Below are 22,793 nucleotides of genomic sequence, written 5' to 3'. Positions count from 1 at the left end.
AGGAGAAGTAAAAATGCATTTTTCTCCAAGAACAGTATCAGTAGGAATTGTAGTCTTCGAGTAATAAATCTTAGCATGTTGGCTGGGCGCGGTGGCTCATGCCTGTAATCCCAGCAATTTGGGAGGCCAAGGTGGGTAGGTCATCTGAGGTCAGGAGTTCAAGACCAGCCTGACCAACATGGAGAAACCCTGTCTCTACTAATAATACAAAAATTAGCCGGGCATGGTTACGCATGCCTGTAATCCCAGCTATTCGGGAGGCTAAGGCACGAGAACCGTTTGAACCTCGGAGGCGGAGGTTGCAGTGAGCCGACATCACACCATTGCACTCCAGCCTGGGCAACAAGAGCGAAACTCTGTCTCAAAAAAATAAAAATAAAAAAATAAATCTTAGAATGTTTACTCTTAGTAAATGGAAGAGGGTGGTTAACATAATGAAGCAAGAGTCAAAAAGAGAGAAATTTGTAGCTATTATATAAATGTAAATAATTGTTTTTCTACTATAAGTTTTTACCTTTTAATTCCGTATTTCTCTGGTATGATGCTGAGTTCTAAAATAGATACAGAAGAAGAAGGGGGAAAGAGGGGAAAAGAGAGAAAGATGAGAAAATGAGAAAGAAATTAAGATTCCTAATATCTACCATATTCCAGAGATTGTACTAAGCACCATATTTCATTGTCTCATTTAATCTTCACAAAAATACCTTCAAAGTAGCTATGACTCTGTCCATTCTACACACGAGGCTCAGAAAGGGTAGATCATGTTTGCACAGCGGTTGAGGTGCCAAAGGAAAGAATCCTCACTCAGCAGGAATTGCCTGCCCACTTCCACCCCCAGTCACCCTTTGCTGGAGAGAACGCTAAGTCCTGGCTTCACCAGGTGCTCACTCTCTCTCTCTCTCTCTCAGTGGAGAATTTAGCACAGCCAGCCTTGAGTGTGAATTAGTTGGGCATGTGTCTACATCTTCTAAGTTACTAAACAGTTCAAGGGAAGTGGCAGTGTCTACTCTGTCCCTGTGTCTCCAGCCTGAGCTTGATGCCTGGTACGTATTGTGAGCATAACGATGTGCCAGGCACTGGGTTAAATGCTCTGGATTCATTATTTTAAATCCTCACAAAGACCCTGTGAGAGTTCTCTTATCTGTTTTGCAGATGAGGAAAATTGATATTCAGAGAGTAACCAGACTTATGAGAATAGGCGAATTCCAAGAAAGCCCCAGCTTGTTTCCTTGTAAGACCTGTCTCTGTGTTGGGTGGCATCCAGAACAAATGCCAGTCACATATCTATCAATAATTAAAAAGCTATTTAAATGTTTCTGGGATCTTTTAAGAAAATTCCACAGAGGCTTCCCATTCCTAATGGACAGCAGAACTTCTCAACATGCAATTTGCCCTGAGGATGTTCCCTTCCTGCAACATTTTTCTCCAATCCAAGCACACATTCTCTTGACTTTTCTTCCCGCCCAATTCACCTTCCAGATAAATCCAACCCTCTACCAATGGTAAATTTCTCCTCTTTTTAAATAGTATCTGTGCAGCCTGTATTTAAATTGTCATTACATTAATACCTGCACAGAAAGACTGTGCAGTTATCAAGTATGCATCAGATAGTGTTCTGTGTGGCATCTGGCACACAGAAAGTGCTCAATAAATGTTAGCCATTATTCAATTTAGTCTCAGCTTTGCAACTGTAACTATCATGGTGATTTTGCATGGCAAATGCAAAATGAGAATGGCAGGCACAGAGTGCTGCAGAGAAGGAAAGAGACTGTGAACACACATACTCCTATGATAATATATTTTTCCATTTATGAGAGTAAGCGATGCTGTATTTGAGGGATATTTCCCATCTCAACAGCCAGAAAATCCATGGAAGATACATAAATGCTCCCTGAATATGTATGCATCCCCCTCTACTTTCCCAGATTTCCTGCAGTCATGCAGGGTCATATAAGTAATTTTGGTATGGGCTGCAAGCAAAAGCAAATGTGTTGCTTCCTGCCAAAGCACTTAAGAGTTGGTGCATAATCCCACAGCTCTCTCCATTCCAGTGCCACAGTGAATCAAAGTCTAAGGAGGCTACAGTTGCCACATGGAGAACTACAGGATAGTGGAGCTCCATTAACTGGAGTCCCTGAGAGACTATGTGGAGCAGAGTTCCCCACCAAAATGCAGTGAATATATACTGCAAACAAGAAATCAACTTTTGTTGTTAAGCCAGTTAAATTGTGGAGTTAATTTGTTACCTTAGTTTCCTAACCTCCCCTAACCTAGTACAAAGCCTTTTTCAGATTGTGATTTTAATGATTCCTCATGCACTGTTCTCAGAGGAAGGTCTGCATCAATGTGCTTAGTTTCATAAGTGTTTGCTTGCTTCATTCCAGGTGGGCCAGAGTATCACAAGCATGCTGGGCTTCCTGTCACGTGGTCCTCCAGTGAGGCTGTGCATGGGCCTGGCGTGTGTCTTGTCCCTTTGGAACACAGGTGGATCTGGTTGGAGTTCTGGAAGTGTCTGTTCTGTATAATAAGTTGGAGTATTCACTGTGCTTTAGAGAACCTCAGCAGCCAACATTTCTGCCCAGAATCCAAATGAATTTGTTCAAAATGGCGAGAATAACTTCCCTACTTCTGTTGTTCCCTTGACTTTTTGCATTTAAGTCCCATCTATGAAAAGAATTCTCTTCACCTCCACTGTTACCACCTTTGTCCAAAACATTATTTTCCCTTTCCCGGACCATGAGACAGCTTTCCAAACCAGCTTCTCCTCTTGTCTCTCCATGACCCATTCACCAGCAACCAGCCTGAGTGATCTTTTCAGAAATCTTGTTATGTCATCTTCCAAGTTCCTCCGTCTTTTCTCTCCCTCTGCCCCAAATTATTCGCGGAGTTCCTACTTCTCTCTGTGTAGTGTACCAGGTCCTTTTCAGGCTCTGCGTGACCCTGCCTCCCTCACCATTCCTGCTTCCTACCACCTCCACCTCCTTCATTCTTTATGCCCCCATCACTGTTGGCCTTCTTTCAATTTTTTAAAGTAATACTCATGCCTACCTCAGACACTGGGCTTGTGCTGTTCTCTATACATCAAATATTCCCCCAATTAGTTAAATCCTACTCAAATGCTATTCATTCTTCAGAGCTCAGCTCAACGTTCCCTCTCAGGGAAGGCTTCCAGATTCCTGAGACTAGATCAGCCCCCTGTTACACACTCTCACCGTTCCCTTCAAGGTATTCAATGTTGTTTTCCTATGTGTCTGCCTTTCCAACCACACAATGCCTAGCAAACACTCGGCACTCAATAGCACCATCCATCATTAGTGGTTGGTCAACAAATATTTGATGACTAAATGATTAAATGAATGAACAAACTAGATGTGGGACTAAATGTCACTTCACAACCCCAGATCATAATTCTCTTATATGTAAAATGGGTATGTTGAATCAAATTATCTCTGGTATTATGTCTTGGTTATAATTTCTGTGATTAAACCTTTTTTACTTTAGTGTCTGGCATCAAAGGAGAAGCCAAGAAAGAGAAGGAAATTACCTTTTTACCTGCAACAGGTAAGTGGGTGATAAGGGCTCCTTTTCAGCTCACTGTTCTTGGGCAAATTCCTTGACTTCCCCAAGCCTTACTTTCTCTACTGATAAGACAGCGATTATATCCACATCTAACACTCTAATAGTCACAACAATGGCTCCTGTGAGCTGCTCATTTCTTTATGGTTCATTGAATCCTTGTGATCTGAATAAATCCACAAAGACTGTGAGATTCCATTGGTGATAGAAGATTTTATACTGGGAGGTACTGTTACTTGCCATCATCGCCTTTGTAATAATTTCATCTTTCTTTGCCTTTCCTTTTTGATGCTATGAAATTGACTTTGCAGTACAATGGTGAATACATTGCAACAGAAAGGACAAGAGGAGTCGGGGAACAGGTTTCTGTTTCTAAATTTTAGTAAACAAGCAGGACAATTTTTTGGTTTGGTTTTGGTTTTAGTTTTGTTGGAAATTGTGTTACTTTTTATTTTTATTCCTTTATTTATTTATTTTTTTGAGATGGGGTCTTACTCTGTCAGCCAGATGGGAGTCAGGTGGCAGGATCTCAACTCACTGCAACTTCCACCCCCTAGGCTCAAGAGAGTCTCCCACCTCAGCCTCCTGATAGCTAGGACCACAGGCATGTACCATCATACCTGGATAATATTTTGTACTTTCGTTAGAAACAGGGTTTCACCATGTTGCCCAGGCAGGTCTTGAACTCCTGAGCTCAAGGGATCCACTCGCTTCAGCCTTCCAAAGTGCTAGGATTACAGGCGTGAGCCACCAGACCTGGACTATTTTTATATTCTCATTTATTTTAAATTAGTACATTCACGTAGTTCAAATAGCAAAAGGTACAAAAGTGTATAAAGTTAAAATGCTCCCCCAGCCAACAACTTCCCTTTCCTGAAAGCACCAATTGTGCCAATTTATTGTGTGTAAGTAGGATAACTTTCCATAAGTATTTTTCTTAGTTGAGCTTCCAATTTTCTTCTCCTTAAATGGGAACAACAATTCCTGCCCCACAGGTAATCATGAAGGATAAAAGGTGATAAAATACTAAACATGAAGAAGTACAAAAAATGCCAGGAAACTTCTATTTTAGAGATATTATTATGGTGGTCTTTTTACCCAAAAATAGAAAAATATCTTTTTGTGATCTGTCAGGGAACTTATTTGAAAAATGCTCTGTATTACATCCTGTTCAAATATCTGTGCTCCACTGGTGTTTAATTCAGACTTCAAATATTGTTATCAAAATCAACCCAAGGATTTGTAATTTAAAAAAAGGAGTGGTAGAAATATTCTTTCCTTGGTGAAAGGAATGGTGCTTAAAAAAAAAAAAAAAAAGTGGTGCTCAGTGAAGAAGATAACACAGGCTGTCTGGAAAGGTATAGGAATCCTGCCAGCCTGGTAGCCTGGGGCATCCCTGCTGCCTGGAGACCCCAAACTGACATAATCCTGGTCCCTCACCTGCATGGAGGACTCTGTTGCCTTGGCAGGTCACAAGCAAGGTTGATTGGTGCCACCCGCAGATCTTATAGCAGCTGGTGCAGAGTAGACTGTGCAGGTAAAGTGCCACGCGGGTGCCTGAGGGGGTGGAGTGGCCTCACCCAAGCTAGACAGCTGGCTAGTTGGCAGCATTTGCCCTGCTTAATTATGTCTGTCTCAGACTTCCTTTTGTGACATAAGCCCCTTGCCTCCAGTAGCCCTGTTATGGCAAGGGGAGTTAGAGTCCCCACCTACCTCTAACCCCAGAAGCTCTGATATTTAACCAAAAAGCTTGGCAATTGGTAAAAGGCCAAATTAGCTTAAGCAGGCAACAGCTGGCTTGACTCAGTTTCAACATGGTATCCGAAAAGCAGAAGATAGCAACCTAAATGTCTATTGATGGATAAACAGAAAAAAGAAATGTGGTATATACATACAATGCAATATTATTCGGTCTTAAATAAGAAAACACTGCCATATGCAATAACATGAGTGAACCTGGAGGACAGTATGCTAAGTGAAATGAACCAGTCACAGAAGAACAAACACTGCATGATACCACTTTCATGAGGTATCTAAAATAGTCAAACTCACAGAAGCAGAGAATAGAAAGGTGGTCACCAGGGGCTTAGGAGAGGGAAATGGGAAGTTTGTTGTTCAATGAGTATGAAATTTCAGTTACACAAGATGAATAAGTTCTAAAGATCTGCTGCACAACATAATAACGATAGGTAACAATACTATATTGTGCACTTAAAAATCTGTAAATTGGGATGAGTGCAGTGGCTCACGCCTGTAATCCCAACACTTTGGGAGGCCGAGGCAGGCAGATCATGAGGTCAGGAGTTTGAGACCAGCCTGACCAACACGGTGAAACCCCAGCTCTACTAAAAATACAAATATTAGCCGGGTTTGGTGGCACACACCTGTAATCCCGCTACTCAGGAGGCTGAGGCAGGAGAATCGCTTGACCCAGGAGGCAGAGGTTGCAGTGAGATCACGCCACTGCACTCCAGCCTGGACAACAGAGCAAGACTCCATCTCAAAAAAAAAAAAATTAATAGGGTAGATTTCATGTTAAGTGTTTTTCAATAAAATTAGAAATTAATTTAAATTAAATTAAAAAGTAAAATAAAAAGAAGTGAGGGAGAAGAACATGGACAAAGAGTTGAGATTGCTCTTTTCTGATTTTATCTTAGCCACTAGCCCAATATGGGATTTAGGTACATCAAATCAAGTTTGGGGATTTCAGTTTATCCATTCTTCAAAGTGTTGGACAAGATGATTTCTAAGGATGTTATGAATTGTTTGAGGCTGCACTTTCAGGTTACTATTTTATTCATGAAAACTTTTATTTCAGTGTCTGGAAATAAAGATGTTAAGAAGGAAAAAGATGGGACATTCCTGGGCAGCCCTAAATCCTGACTTACTCTGTAATGCAGGGCACATTTTTCAGACTCTGTGGCTTGTTGTTTTCCATTTGCAAAATGAAAATGTGAAATACAGCACCTTCTCCATCCTGCTGGTACCTATTGCTGCAGTGGCCATTTTTCATGTTACATGTGATACTAGCTTTTTTTGTACCAGCTTCTTTCCTGAGACTCTCTGTGACCCCAACAAGATATGTCGCTTGTCTCATTTAATTTAATAAAATAAAATGTAAAATAATGCACCTTCTCCATCCAGGTATAACATGAAAAATGGCCACTCCAACAGTCGTAGTCACAAGTGCAGTGTGATTCTATAGCACGTGATCCAAAATAACTGATCCTTCTGGTCTCTGCTTCACGTCACATCCACAAGAAGGCCTTCTCCATCCCGTGACACCAGGCTAGTGCCCTGGTGCTCCCACACCGTGTTGACACTCCTCTCTTGTCACGACATGTGAGTCTTCTCCTCCCTGACCAAATCACACACAGGAAGCCCCATGGAGCTGGAGACCGGGTTCATTCCCCTTTACCACTTCATATTGCCTAGCATATTGCTTGGCCCTTAGTGAATATTTGTTGAATGAACCAATGAAGAATGAATGAATGAATGCCTTTGAAATTTCAAATTTTTCTTTGACATTTTCTCCTTTGGTCGCATGAAATTTGCTAAGTAGGCGAGAGGCCTAATATTTTGGCCACGCTCTACAGTTCTAGAAAGTAGATTCTGAACCCTTTATCACCACTGCTCAGTTGTGCAAATTTAAGCAAGGTTTTTCTCCTCTCTGGGCCTCAGTTTTCCTACTCGGTTAAGGAGTGGGATAAATTAGACCCCCTGTATCAGAATCACCAAGCTTATTTATTAAAATGTGGAGTTCTAGGCCACAGCCACCCCACAGAGATTAGAATCTGTATCAGGGCCATGCAGAAGAGTCTGGAATCTGCCTTTCCTCAGTGTCCACCAGTGACTCTCACATGGAGAGCAGAGGCCAAAGAGGCTTCCAAGGCTTCTTCTGTTCCTGGGGATAGGAACTGGACCACTCACATTTTTCTCATGAAAACTGTTTCCTTCCCAGTGTCTGGCCTTAGAGGAGAAGAGAGGAAGGAGAAGGGGGTGGCATTTCTTGCTACGACAGGTGAGTGCCACTCCCCCAAATCCCTTGGGTTGTCTGGGTTGCAGAGCAATTCCTCCCCTTCTCTGGACCTCTGTTCTTTCCCACAGTGGAGAGAACGTCATCTCTCTAATCATTATCTGATCATTAAGTAAAAGTTGAGGAAGACAATGTTTGAATAAAGAGGAGCATCAACAACTATTTCCATCTTGTCAACTGTTGTTTCCAAATCTTTTTTTTTTTTTTTTAGATGGAGTTTCACCCTTGTTGCCCAGGCTGGAGTGCAATAGCACGATCTTGGCTCACTGCAACCTCCGCCTCCTAGGCTCAAGCGATTCTCCTGCCTCAGTCTCCCAAGTAGCTGGGATTATAGGCACCGGCCACCACACACAGCTAATTTTTATATTTTTAGTAGACACGGGGTTTTACCATATTGGCCAGGCTGGTCTCAAACTCCTGATCCCATGTGATCCACCCACCTCGGCCTCCCAAAGTGCTGGGATTACAGGCGTGAGCCACTGCTCCTGGCCAGTTTCCAAATCATTAAGGAATAGCCGGGGGAAGTGGGAATTTTAACTCCACTCACTGCACACTGCCACTCCTGCTACACCTGGGAGATTTCTCCCTCCATTCTGGGTCACATCCTGGACCTATTAATTCTGAATTTCTGAGGATGAAGGCCAGGTACTGGAATTGTGTAATTAAAAAAATATATATTTCCAGGTGATGTCAATGCTCAGCTAGGGTGTGTGGACCCCACTTTTACATGGGGTACTTATTTTCAAACACAGAGCTGCTGCGAACTCCTGCAATGCCCTTGGGCTTCCCATTATGCTTGAAATACCTTTTATATGAGTCCCGAGTCTCTCCAAATGCAGAGATGCAATTGTCACTAAAAGTTTATGTTTCCTGTGCTTCATTGGAATTTCTCTTATCTATATTTGTCACTCTGTTGACTGTCACCTCCTGAGGTCGGGACCCTCCTCTTAACTTAACTTGGAACACCTCGTGCCTGGCACTTGGTTTGTTTTCAGCACATGTGCAAAGAAGTTGAATATCTGCCTGAAGTTTGGAAATGAGGAACTTTTTCTCTTGCTGAGAAAAGCCTGCCAGTGACATTATCTCTGAATCTCTTTCAGAGCTGCCCGCAAGGTCGATCGATCTGTCCGCGCTTAACCTGACGGAGCTTGTGAATGGGATGCTCAGTAGAGCATTAAAAGGTAATCATATTTTAAAAGCACAATCCAGGTCCATTTTTTTTTCTTGTACCAGTGTCTTTTCTGAAACTTTCTGTTGCCTTGACAAGACACTTCACTTCCGTGTGTCAGTTTCTCAGTGTTCAGAGTGGAGAATAGGCTGAGCTCAGTGGCTCATGCCTGTAATCCCAGCACTTTGGGAAGCTGCTTGAGCTCAGGAGTTTGAGACCAGCCTAGGCAACATGGCAAAATCCCATCTCTACAAAAAATACAAAAATTAGCTGCGTGCAGTGGTGCATGCCTGTGGTCCCAGCTACTCGGGAGGCTGAGGTGGGAGGATTGCTGGAGCCCAGAAGGTCGAGGCTGCAGTGAGCTGTGATCATACCACTGCATTCCAGCCTGAGAGAAAGAGTGAGACTTTGTCTCAAAAAACAAAAACAAAAGCAGAATGTAGAATTCATTGTCCTACCTAACTCAAAATGATGTAGAAGGTTTATAAGAATTTTGAGAGCAAATTGCAATACAGACATGGTATGCTTGTAATTGTAACTCTGTTGCCATAAACTAACAACAATAATTACTCATTGATTAAGTTAATATGATTCTGGATTTCTTTTTTTAAGGCAATATTATTGTAATCTTCTTCCTGTGTTCTTTAGCATCTAGCAAAATGATTTGTATGTAACATATACTTAGTGAATGACAGAAAAGCCTGAACGATCCCTAGTGTACATTCCTCACTGCCTTCACTATTTATTCTCACATTCTTCAATCAATATTCATAGAACACCTATCACATGCCAGGCACTATTCCAAATATTGGAAGATAAGGCAGTAAATAAAAACCAAAAATCTTTGGCCTGGGAGAGCTTCCATTCTGTTGGGTGAAGGGGTAACCAAAAACAAACAATAAACATAATAAACAGGTAATGGTACATGTTATTTAGAATAAGGGGGATGGAGAATGCCAATTCAGCATTGAGGTCTATGTAAATGGCATTCCCTAGGATTGTGCAACACACACACTGCACAACTGTGCTTGGTGGCTCTACACTTGTTCACTTAGACATTTACCCATCAACATTATTATCCATCCCTGTCCCAATGTCTGTTGATGTAAATCACAGAGATATAGCTCCTGCCTCCAATTTGCTCTCATGAGGGTTGCCATGGATAGGGCTGCCTTGCGAGGTGCACGATAAGAAGGCAGTGATCTACCTATAGAGGGTGCTATGGAGAGACTGAATGATCAGATGGAGGGATGGGCTGCAAAACATTTAGCCCTTCCAGCCCTGAACTGTTAATTCTGTCCTTTCCTCTGCAAGGCCCTGCACTGGCCTCTGTGAAATTTTGCAGAAACTCAAATGTCATAACTTATACCTTCGAGGAGCTCAAAACTCTTCCAATGACTAATTTATTCCTTGTATAACCTCCATGCAGTGGTACTCTCACTCCCATTTTCTAGATGCAGATGTTGAGGCATGCCCATTGCCATATAGAATTGGAATTCAGAACTGTTTAATCCAGGTTTGTGATCTAGCCCAAAGTTTCCCAAACTTGTTGCACAATAAGAAGGACCTGATGTACTTATTAAATATTCATCTCCCCAGGTTCCTGCTCTGGAGATTCTGATCCAGCTGATCTTTGAAGGGGCCCAAAATGTACATTTTTACCAAGTGCTATTTGTGATTTTTATCATCAAAAAAACTGAGTACTGGAGTATTCACATTTTGGTGCATACCCCATTCTTTTAAGGAGCTTATTAAATACAGAGTCTGATTCCCACCCAGCGTACAGCATTAGGGTCTCCAGAGGGCAATAGCCAGAGAACCGAGGATGAATGGGCACCACTGGTGATTTGCATGCACCAAAGTTTAATGATTCTGCCATTCCATCCACCATCACAGTGGGTCACAAATTTATATGAATAAAAATCATCTGAGGCCAGGCACAGTGGGTCATGCCTATAATCCCAGCACTTTGGGAGGCTGAGGTGGGAGGATTACTGGAGCCTGAGAGGTCGAGGCTGCAGTGAGCTGTGATTGCACGATTGCATTCCAGCCTGAGTGACAGAGCAAGATCCTGTCTAAAAAAGAAAAAAAATTCACCTGACAACTTTGTTAAAATTCAGAACCCTGGGCATACCCACCTTTCCCCTTTCTTCACCATCTGATTTAGTAGACCTGGAGTCACATCCAGGAAAGTGCCCTTTTAATAGGTGCACCTATTAAAGGTGTGTTGATGCAGGTGGGTGATTCTCAGACCAGGTCTGGAAAGATCTCCCTCTGTTGCACTGTGTTCTAGATATAAACCAAGAACAGGCACTGATAGAGAGTAGATAAGATGCTCATGCTTGTATTCCTAAACCTGATTGTTTATGTTAGTATTCCTGGTTTTAAAAAAATCCCCTTTCTTTGTGTAGTAGACTGAAGACGGCCAAACATATCCACTTTGTAATTACCAGAATCTGTGAATACTACTTTATATGTCAAAAGAGTGAATATCACCTGATATGATAACAGATTGATTGAGTTAAAGATTTTGAGATGAGGCCATTGTCCGGGATTATCTGTGTTGTGCCAGATGCCACCACAAGGGTCCTTACAAGAAAGAGGCAAAGGAGACACACACAGAAGAAAAGACCTTGTGATGATAGAACAGAGAGAGATGTGGCCACAAGCCAAGGGACACAGGCAGCCGCCAGAGCTGAAAGAGGCAAGAACAGATTATCCTTTAGAGCCCTTGAAGGGAGGGTGCCCTACTGAGTTTCAGACTTCTAGCCCCCAGAACTGTGAGAGAACAAATTTCTGCTGTTTAAGCCACCAAGTTTGTGATAATTTGTTACAGCAGCCTCAGGAGCCTAATACGCCTTGAGAATCTTAGAGAGTTGCCACAGCTTGAGGATGGATCAGGAAATATAGACAAATGATACACACTCCTCAGCTTTTTGGTTTAGTTTTACTTTGTTTATTATTTTTTATTTGTATTACTTTTTTGTTTCTTTATTTTCATCATTGGTTTCTTTATTTGCATTGTTAATTTCTAGGGACTGTTTACTTATTTGTATTATTGTTATGTTAGTAGGCATCTGTCTGTCTCTTTATCTGGTATGTTTTGGCAGATAGCAAGAAGTTCTTCTCCTTGCTGAGTGTCACTTCCTACAGTTCCTTCGCCTTCCACAAGTTTTCTGTAGCTGTTTACAACAGTGAGTGCTGGCTGGCTCTTCTTGATGGTGGTGGCGGTAGGGATGTGTTGCAGGTCTGGTCTGTGTGTCAGGATCTCTGTTGAATCCTTTCTCTTCATAGTTTCTAACCTGAAGACGGTGGACCCTGCCAAATTCCCCACAAGGTATTGCTACTGTTTAAACAATCGGACCAATGACTTATCAGGTGGGTACAGCTTACCATGAGGCTTGCAGCTTTTCCAATTTTGCTTGTGTCCTTTTAGATATGTTTTTGTTTTTCCTCAATGTAAGACAGGAAAATATGGCCCTATCCACTACCCTTAACCATGTGCTCATTCATTATCCCAGTGAAAAACAGTTGTGTGTACAAAAGCAACAGGAGGAAAATGTTCATGAAGCATTGTTTTAATTGCAAAATTGAGGAACAACCTAAATATCCATCATGAGGGCAAATGGTTAAGTAGTCTCCCATATAATTAAGCTTTCGAAAACAGCCACAGATAATACATAAATGAGTGAGAGTGCTCAAATTTGGCCTGTGCATGGAAAAACTTCCAAGAGATTTTTAATTAGAAAAGGAAAGTTACACAAAAATACAAAGAGCACAATGTTGTTGATAAGAACACATATGTGGGCACCAGATAGGTGATTCCCTTTGAAGAGAAGATTGGAGTATGTGTTTTGGAGTGGAAGAATGTTGGTTAAAAGAGCCTTAGATTATCTGAACTTTTTTTTCCCAAGAAGAGTATGTTCATATGCTAGTTTTATAAATAAAACTTTAAAGTATTACGTGTTCCTTATTTTAGAGAATACTGAAAAATAAAAGTGACAATTTTTGCACCATTAATTCACCCATTCAGTAATTCTGTTTGAGCGTGCACTATCACCCATGCACTCTTCTAGGTGTGGGGAAAGCACACAGAGCAAAGTGAACACACCTCCTGCTCCCGTGGGACATAGATTCCTAGTGGGGAGCAGAGAGTAAATAAATGTACTGCAAGTACATGGTGTGTGGGCTGACAGCCTGACCACGGGAACCATGAAGCAGGGGAAAGCTGGAGGGAAAAGTCACGGTGGGGGATATTGCTGTGTGTATGATGGTCAGGAAAGTCTTCTCCAAATGAGGTGAGGGTTGAGGGGCGACCTTCAGGATGTGAGGGGCCAGCTGTGTGGTTGTTCCTGGGGACAGTGGTCCAGACAAAGGCCTAAGCAGCAGCATGAGGACCAGAGAAGCCAGCATAGCTGCAGCAGGTTAGCCAGGACAGAGTTGTAGGAAATTAGCCCTGACTGGTGAGGGCAAAGTGGGGAGGGTGTTGCAGATCATATAGAAGTTTAAGGTCTACTGCGAGGATTCTAATTTTCACCCGGAATAAGAAGGAAGCCATTGTGATTGTCTGCACAGGGAAGGGACATGATCTGACATTTTAAAAGGATCCTTCTGGCTGCTTGTTAAATATGAGATTGCAAGGGAAGCAAGCACTAAAGGCAACCAAAGCCTCTTGTACTTTTCCCCAGTTAGTCTAATATTAATACTTTCCACCATATTACAAACTCTTCATAAACATTTGTAATGGCTATGTAACCAGTGAATGCAAGCATTCTCTTAGCCACTATGCTGTTCTTAGACTTTTGAGTGGATCTAGGTTTTTCTTAATATAAATAATTTTGCCTTGGACATCTTTGTGCATAAACTCTTCCCTGTTTCAGATTATTTCCCCCACAGAGTAGAATTTCTAAAACAAATATTGTGAAAATATTAAAGGAAAGAATTACTAATATTTAATGAGTACTATATGCGAGACACTACAATGAGTACTTAATGTCTGTTATCTTATGTAATTTACCCTGTGAATCTCATCAACAAATACATTTGCGAGGAAAAAAAATCTTCATAATCATGCCTTTCTCACCATTTCATTAACCCCTGCTGAGGATAGAATTCTGTGCTGGGTGAGTCCCTATCCTGATTGTGTGAAAGATAAAAATAAGATTTAAAAAGTTACATCTGCCTGGAGAAAGTTTATAATTTTATTTCATGAGTCAAATCATATTTCCACACACTTACAACAATTATATGAAAAGAATGATCCATGGATAATTATCTACTGATAAAATTGCATGCTCTTCCTCTGGTAGGTCATAGCAACTTTCGCCAGGTTTGACAAGAAGTCACAGCACTACCATGAGAGGCTGTACACGTAGGCCAACAACTTGCCATTGCTCAACGCCCTTGGGAAAGGTGTCTTTGTGGATGATCTTTAGATCTGGATCATTTTCTTTTTAATGTTTTCAGCTCTGACCTATAGCCCTCCTTTGAGGGTATATTTGCATATTTTCCTTTTTTTCTTCCTAAATGAAACTGGCTTAAATTTTCTTGATTTTAAAAATAATATACTGTGATGTCAAGATGCTATGCAACATGGACAGCAAAACTAAGAAACCAGAAATAGCTGATATCCCACCATCCACTGGTAGTCACTATTAACATGCTGATAAATGCTATCCAAGGCTGTCTACACTACCTATATAACCCACTCATCTCTCCAACCTGTCATCTAAGCTACCTATCTAACCTACCTATCTACCTATGTACCCCAGCTAATATCTACCCATCAGTGTAGACATCCTGCTCTACATATAGGAACCCATTCTCTGTATTATTTCGAATACAGGGTGGGCTACTATAACAAATGACTCCAAAATAGTCTAGTTTAAAGAAGGTAGAAGTTAATTGCTTTCATGTGTGATAATCTGGGCATGTAGACATGCCAGGACTGCTCTAATGGTTTGATGGTTTGGGGGCCCAGGCTCCTTTTAGCTTGTTGCTTTGCTTTTCATAAGGATCTGTGTTCTCATAGCCTAAGGTAGGTTGCCAGCACATTCACACTCCAGCTACAAAGAAGGGGAGAAAGGATTTGGAAGGTGTATTAGTCCATTCTCACATTGCTATAAAGAAATACCTGAAACTGGGTAATTTATAAAGAGAAGAGGTCTAATCAGCTCATGGTTCTGCAGGCTGTAAGGAAGCATGACTGCTTCTGCTCAGCTTCTGGGGAGGCCTCAGGAAACTTACAATCATGGCAGAGGGGAAGTAGAAGCAGGCAGATCTTACATGACTAGAGCAGGAGCAAGGGAGAACAAGGGGAAGGGTGTTTTAAACAACCAGATCTCACAATAACTCACTCACTATCATGAGAACAGCACCAAGGGCATGGTACTAACCCATTCATGAGAAGTCTGCCCCCATGATCCAATCACGTCCCACCGTGCCTCACCTCCAACATTGTGGATTACAATTTGACCTGAGATTTGGGTAAGGACACAGATCCAAACCATCCCAGAAGGCATGCACATTCACTATGAACTCACAGCCTGGAAACCATTCACATTTCTCCCTCTTACATCCTATTTCCCAGAATTTAATCTCATGGCTACACTCACCCGCAAAGCAAGCTTGAAATTATAGTCGTTGCTTTAAACCACCATGTTCCCAATTAAAATTTGATACTCTCTTACTAAAGGAAGGTGGGAGAATCGATATTGAAAGACAACCATCAGTATCTTTCATTTTTTTCATGGAATTTTATAATCCACTCTCAAACTAACCCATATGTCTTAAAAAAACCATTTCATTCCAGTGAATGCAAGTATGCCTCATCCTTCACATGAATTCTTAGTATTCATTGAAAGAATGTACCATGATTTATTTAATTTGTCTCCTCTTGTTGGAAACTTGGCTAATTCCTCATATTTTTGCAATTATAAACAATGCTGTGATGAACACCTGTGTAAAATCACTTAGAGTACTTTCCCAATTACCTCTGCAGAATAAGGCCCTCAAAATAGAATTGTTGGCTGACAGGGAAACAATATTATAATGACTTGAATTGCTAAAATGTCTTCTAAAAGTCTTGCATACGTTTACAGTCTTACCAACAATGTTTGAATGCCTATGTTTTCCCACTCACATTTGCCAACACTGAGTGTTAAGAGACAGTCTTAAATCATTACCAAATGGATAGGTAAAAAGGGTTTTGTAATTCTACCTTCTATTTATGTATGAAGGTAGTCATGAATCATTCATTTTGATCATTGCTAGTAAATTAGATAATTCAAACTTTCATAAATGCAAAGAATATCTTTGAGTTAATAATAACTGGCTTTCTTCCAAGCCTAAAAACCAGATTGTGAAAACAGTTCTAAAGGGAGAATTGACAAAATGCATTGAGCAAGAGGTTTCATGAGTGGTGATAAGAATACTGGGAATAGCGGAAGCTTCAGCCCAAGGCAGACCTCAGCTAAAATCCAAGCTCTGCCACCTACTCTGGAACTTTGGACAAGTTACATCATCTTTCTGAGCCTTGGGCAAAACCTGGACTCCATGTTTTGTGTGTGGCTTCAAAGCCATGCTCATAGCTTCTATGCAAGATTAATAACAACTTCCAAGTTGCATTTTATTGGTCTGTTTATGAATCTTGCTTCCCCACTAACCTCAGCTTCTTCTGTATGTCTTACACAACTCTCCTAGTACCTAGTAAGCGTATGGCACACTGCAAATGCTCAATGAATATTTATTAGATAAATGGATTAATAAAGGAGAATTTTTAGAAGCAGAAAGAAAATATATGGAATAACTAAGAGATAATACCCTTCCTCAGTTTCCACAATTGACTAAAAACAGACTGGTCTAAAGAGACAGAGAAGGAGGCCGAGGCGGGTGGAGCACAAGATCAGGAGATCGAGACCATCCTGGCTAACACGGTGAAACCCTGCCTCTACTAAAAATACAAAAAAATTAGCCGGGAGTGTTGGCGGGCGCCTGTAGTCCCAGCTACTTGGGAGGCTGAGGTAGGAGAATGGCGTGAACCTGGGAGGCGGAACTTGCAGTGAGCCGAGATTGCGCCACTGCACTCCAGCCTGGGCGTCAGAGCGAGACTCCGTCTCAAAAAAAAAAAAAAAAAAAAGAGACAGAGAAAGAGGGTGCCCGTGTTTGCCTACCTTCTGCATATACAGGTGTCTATACCTGCATAGGTAAACTACATACTGCGTAGGTGTTCTACCTCCAGGAGGTTAAAATGTGCCTGTGCGGATGTAGTAAGAGCACCTCGTGGCTTTGGTTCTTATATAGTACTGCCCATTATCTGTTGGTCTTGGCTACACATTCTACTAATTGTCACATAACATTTTCCTACCTCTCTTGGTTCTGTATTTTCAAGTTAGCTTGCTCCTGCCCAAACTCCTGATCCCATTAATGAGTGAAAGGGGCATTTACACAGCATGATGGGAGATCATCCACTGGACCCAAGAAGCTTCCTCTCTAGAAAATGACTGGGGCTCCTCAAACACATTCGCCTTGTTTAGAAGTCAAGAATTTGCTGGATTGTGGAAAGCCATAAATGAACAAAGAAGGAGATGACAGCCGTTTGACTAGAAGAATATTAGGAATTTTCACAGTCAATGGTGCCCACCATGTCAGGCAATGGCCCTGTTCAAACCCAGCTGAGAAAGAAAGTTCACAATGATTCTATAACCTGAAATGCTGAAAAAGTTATCTCAGACACCACTCCCCACCACCACCACCATCAGTTCCCTTAAAAAGGGGGCAGAAGGAAAGGTTCCTGGTGATAATTTTATAAAGTATCTTGTCTTGTCTCTATTGTTCATAGTTTGTAACCGACCGCTAAATTCCACATTGCATTTTCATTTTCCAACCCCCAAGTCTGTAAATTTACATTATATGTCTGTGGGGCTGCTTCCTATCAGATGGAGTTGGTATTCTAAAAACAATTAGATGAAACAATGAGGAAAATCCGCCAGAAAGACCATTATTCGACAATGTGGCCTTTCATAGCTCTTAGATGTTAGCAGAGAAGGGGTTGGGAGAGAGGATGATAGAAGAAGAAAGAGGATTTTAATAGTGGATCCAAAGTTTCCTTCCGGCCTGAAATCAAGACTTTTCGTTTTTTAGAATTAGTAGTATTTCTCTGTATCATTGTTGATATTCCTCAATACACTAAACTAATCAAACTTGTAAAATCTACTCTGAAAAATCCAAATACGGTATACTTTTCTCGTTTTGTCTCTGAAGCAGAAATTTAAACCTCCTAAATTTGTCTTGCAGATTTTACAGCTCTACTGGTAGATATCATTGGCAATTCTACCAGCTACCTCACAGAGATTTTTAAGTCAACCTCCATCCTCTCAGGTGTGTTCATCTTGAAAACGCTTTGGCAACTTTGAGGTTTAGCATCTGTTGTGGTAGATAATCAAGCATATTATGTTCCTCACCCCAACCCCTGCCATAGGCCAGGCTGCCAGAAACCTTCATGTAATCTTTATTTAGATAATCAGTGTGGTCCAGTTTCCACACCAGTAAATACACCAATATTTAAGTCTTCATATTTCTGGGATCCAGAAAGTTGGAGGAAGAATCCAAAGCTCAAAAGTTAAAGGAATGTAGACAGACTCAAGAAAACATCTTCTGGTGGGTAGATATACCCCCATTTTAAGGAGGACAAAACTGAGATCCAGAGAGGTTGAATATTTTGCTTAAGTTTGGTGCCAGAATTCAGGTTTAAATCTGTACAGAGCCTAAGCCCATGTTTGGAGTACAGTTAAGAATGATACACCTCATTTATAAGGTGGTTTCATGTAATCCCCAGGAAAATCACATTTGCTTAGGGACCCACTTTGAAAAGCAAGGATCTATTCAACAGTCCAACAATTGGTCTCAGCAGAAAGATGGTGTGATGCACTGTGGAGCAGCTACTGTTTTAAAAGCAGGAGGGAGAAAGAGAAACAGTAATAGCTATCATTAGGTGTCAGATAATCTTGTAAGGGCTTTCCATGTATTCTCTCATTGGATCCTCACTACAACCTTTTGGGGCAGCTACTATATTTATCCCTACTTGACAGGTAAGGAAACTGTCACAGAGGGGTTAAGTAAATTGCTCAAAATCACTCTGCAGAAGCAGAATTCTAAACCAGGTAATCTGGCTCTTAGCCTGTGCTCTTATGTCACTATCCTAATATACATAATAATAGTAATACATTAATAATAACAATAATGATTACTCTAGCTACTGTGCTCTTCTATCTGCTGGGCACTATACCTAGTGCATCACTCCCATTATCTCCTTGGATTTTCCTGTAATCCTATGAGAGACATGCAACCCCATGTCCACAGTTCTTTAGGCAGCATCGTCAGGGAAAAAGATGTTTAGGAATTCAGAAGTTTTCAGGCTTTGAAGATCTAATATAGTGTGCACATCATACCTGATGTAACTTCTCCAACAGCATCCAGAGAAACCCAGTGTAATCAAACACGTTAATAGTAATTTGACAAAATGTTCAGCTCTTTACACTAAGTAGGATAGATAAAAACTATCATAGCCTCACATTTTTCAAATTTGGGTACCAAGCTCACACAAGACATGTTGTCTTACAGAGATTTGGGCATTTGAGAATTACAAATAATGGATTGTGGGATTTGAATTTTCACCATTTTATAAAGGGGCAAACTGAGTCCTGAAGAGGTCAAGCAGTTCATTCATGTTTGCCTAGCTAGTAAGTGGCAGAGCTGATGTAACCATGGAAGCTGACCTCAGAGACTCTGCCTTAGCCACTACACCATCCCCCAAACCCAGCCAAATAAAATAAAGAAATTGGAAAATGAGAACTGCCTTAAGAGTAAAGAGTCAGGCTTATTTTCCTATATTATCCTAAGTTAGGTACTTTCAACTTAATTTTCATTTCAATCAAAGACTTACAGCTTCAGACCCATGGCTAAGTCTTATCGTATACTGGTTTGTCTTACAGTGAGTCAAAGCAATGAATCAGATTGCGTCTTCATCTGTGTGATGACAGGAAAGTCAGGTAAACCACTAGACACTCTTTGACAAGCTCTCTGGGCTGAGAAATAGACACAACTGTCCAGCAGATGAAACCCAAGATCTGATCCTGTTGGTGTGATTTTTGCAGGAAGGAATCTTTCTGACTTCTGGGAGATAGAGGAAAAATACCCCATTATCAATTACACATTTACCAGCGGCTTGTCTGGTGTTCTGGGTGAGTACCAACCTCCCAAACTCCTCCCATAGACCCTCCAGACCAGGGTCCCACCTGGCACAGTAACAACTGAAAGCTGCCCTCAGGTGTTGTGTTTAGCTATACTGTGTTAAAAATCAGAGAACTTCACCATTTTAAAAAAATGAATTTCTGGATTCTCTTGCAAAAGGTCTGGCAATTCTAGATCTTCCCCCCAACACATGGCAATAAGCAACTGGAGCTGAGTAGCTGCCACTCTCATTCCCCCACTAGGAAGCGCACATTTTCCCTCTTTTCCATAGTCCTCTCTGCCCCCTATTGCCTTCCACTTTTTTTCTCATATTAACTACTTGGGTTTTGTAGATATTTGAATTGGTGACCCTGTGCTGGAGACCTGGCCAGTCTGTAATACCCAGTCCCTACCTAACCATGGCCCACCCTCATGCCCCTCTGTGCCGCAGTGGTCATGCTGTTGTCTCCATCTGGAACTCCTTCCCTACTTTTCTATATTTCAGAACCCTATTTGCCTATCAACTGCCAGCTTAGACACTACCTCCTCTTTTTTAAATATCCCCCAATCAAAGTCAGTCTTCGTCTTCTACGGTCCCAAAACACAGCACTTGTATGTCATTTGGACTCTACATTACTCCATGTTGCAACACAGTTGACATTTCTATGTGTATCTCCTCAATGAAAGGAACTATAAGGTAGAATAAGTAGTTTCCTTCAGCCTCACAGCCTGCCTTCCCCTTGGTGCCTTGCACATAGTAGGCTCTTCATCACTTTTTCTTGAAGTGCAATGAAGGATACAATAAATCTGCAACTCCGCTTCAGGGGTTACTTTGCTTTATATTTATTGTAGGGCATCTTTTGATTATGCTGTAGAAGGAACCTCAGTTTGTGTGGGACAAGGCTACTTGATAAGATGAAATGGGCAGTTGGTAGATTGCCTTCACCTGCCCAATTCTCAGGACAGATCTTAGGGTTGAATCAATCTCATTTATTTGGAGAGTCTTTCCATGACGTTCCCATCCCCCCCCCACCACACACACACACACACTGGTCTCAATTAATTCTCCCACTTTGTGCTCCTTCAACAAGAACAAATGCTTAGGAAGAGAGAACATATTTACAAGCTGTTGCTAAAGTTGATGTGCCTGAAAGCAAATACCCTGGCTGAGTGATAGTTTGGCTGGATGCACTTAGCCCCATGTCTGGTTGATCTGGGAGCAAGGCTCAGGCTGGTGTTGCACGCAGGGTGTTAATGGGCCCAGAAGTAGGGCAGAGAGAGGAAATGAGGCTGCAAGGTCACTCCTGCAATTAGACAGTTCGCATTCTACGTGCATTCGGGGGAGGTGAGGGCCAAAATCCAACACAGGCTCTGCCCACCAGACTATAGGCCAGTCTTTGTCTTCCCAGAGGAAGGGACTCTATGGGCTAATAGGAGCCTGTCATCCTCATATCCACTGCTGCCACCACTTGAGCCTTCCCTAGGGAAGGTATAAAGTGCAACTAATACCTGAGCCCACTTCCTTCTTTTCTTCATGGAGCAACCAAGGATGCTGGGTAGATTTCCCTCTGAATTAAGCCCTCTTGCTTAATAGGCTCTACGGGAGCCTATTTTTCAAGCTGTTTCTGTCTGGAAGCTTCTGATTACCCCAAATTTCACTTTTGGTTTTTAGTTGTAGCCACAAGGCATATGGAGGAGACTAATTCCTCTTCCAGGGACATGTAGCAGAGTCCTGGAGTGGCTGAGGGCTGGAGGTGGAAGAAAGGCTCTGAAAGTGGTCAGGATCTGTTCAGGAAACATAGCAAATGCCTGATACTTTTAATTAGAGAAAGGTTTGAATCTCCACATTCAGTATATTTGCAGTCCAGTGACCTTTCAGTTTTTTTATGCCTGAAGTGTCAAGTATGTTAACGCTACCATTGACTGCCTCCCTGAAGGTGCAGCTACCAGGGGAACTGCCAGGACTTCAAAGCCCACAACCAAAAGCCAGAAAACACTACCAAGTACAAGCTCCCAACACTGGACCCAGAGCACACCCTGGGCATCTGCTCTGAGATCCTCTCCCTGGACAGAGACAGCTGCTCCTTCAGAAACAGAGGAGACCCTGAACACAGGCAGGCCTCCTGAGCTTCCTGCCAGGGCCACGGCCACATGGGTCAGTGCCTCCCACACTCTCCCAGACTTGGGTAAGATGCATTCTCACCCTTTCCTCCCCTTTGCTATGTCTCGCTCCTGTTCCCTCTAGGCTCACATATATAAGCAAAATCCTTACCTTAATCCCTTCTCCACCAACTGAAGTTACGCTTCAGCTTACTTAAATAACAGATCTATATGAGCCAGTATGGGTTCTACAAGATCAAGCAAAGGCAGAAAATGCCATTGACATAATGTATTTCTAATATGTATTTTGATGACTTTTTATTCTGAAATAGTTTAAGACTCACAAAGAGTTGCAAAAATAATATAGAGAGTTCCCCGGTACCCTTCACCCAGCCTCCTTCAACGCTAATGTCTTACATAATCACAGTACATTGTGGCAAAAGTATTTATATTTCGGCAAAGCATTTAGTGATATCACTCCTGAAATTCACATGAAATGGTGAAGCGAAGTCAATATTTTATGTCATGGTTAGGTCAGTCTGTAGCTGGTTTGATAATGATGCCAAGAATATGTTAATGACTTGACACCAGTGGGAAAGCTGCCGCCAATGACCTGCAGGAGGCTCCTGCCTCCCCAGCATCTTGCGTACATGATCAGCAGTGTCATCACTAAAGACACAAAAG

The 22,793-nt window shown here is 41.8% G+C and overlaps 1 protein-coding gene across 1 annotated transcript in view; it reads left to right on the top strand.

Annotated features, from left to right (window-relative positions):
• HHLA1 (HHLA1 neighbor of OC90) overlaps window positions 1-22,793 on the top strand; it is a 44,610-nt gene that overhangs the window by 3,393 nt on the left and 18,424 nt on the right. Inside the window, exons 2-11 of the mRNA XM_054498086.2 lie at window positions 2,385-2,484; window positions 3,502-3,561; window positions 7,538-7,597; window positions 8,713-8,793; window positions 11,891-11,974; window positions 12,075-12,158; window positions 18,075-18,158; window positions 19,772-19,828; window positions 19,934-20,020; window positions 21,947-22,195. Of these exons, the coding sequence (XP_054354061.2) occupies window positions 2,406-2,484; window positions 3,502-3,561; window positions 7,538-7,597; window positions 8,713-8,793; window positions 11,891-11,974; window positions 12,075-12,158; window positions 18,075-18,158; window positions 19,772-19,828; window positions 19,934-20,020; window positions 21,947-22,195 (925 nt within the window). The 5' untranslated portion in view covers window positions 2,385-2,405. The remainder of the gene's footprint in view (window positions 1-2,384; window positions 2,485-3,501; window positions 3,562-7,537; window positions 7,598-8,712; window positions 8,794-11,890; window positions 11,975-12,074; window positions 12,159-18,074; window positions 18,159-19,771; window positions 19,829-19,933; window positions 20,021-21,946; window positions 22,196-22,793) is intronic.

This window comes from Pongo pygmaeus, chromosome 7 (assembly GCF_028885625.2).
Source record: "Pongo pygmaeus isolate AG05252 chromosome 7, NHGRI_mPonPyg2-v2.0_pri, whole genome shotgun sequence".
In the NCBI taxonomy this organism is placed as follows: domain Eukaryota; kingdom Metazoa; phylum Chordata; class Mammalia; order Primates; family Hominidae; genus Pongo; species Pongo pygmaeus.
The sequence above is the reverse complement of the archived record's forward strand: the minus strand, read 5'-3'. Positions and strand labels throughout refer to the sequence as shown.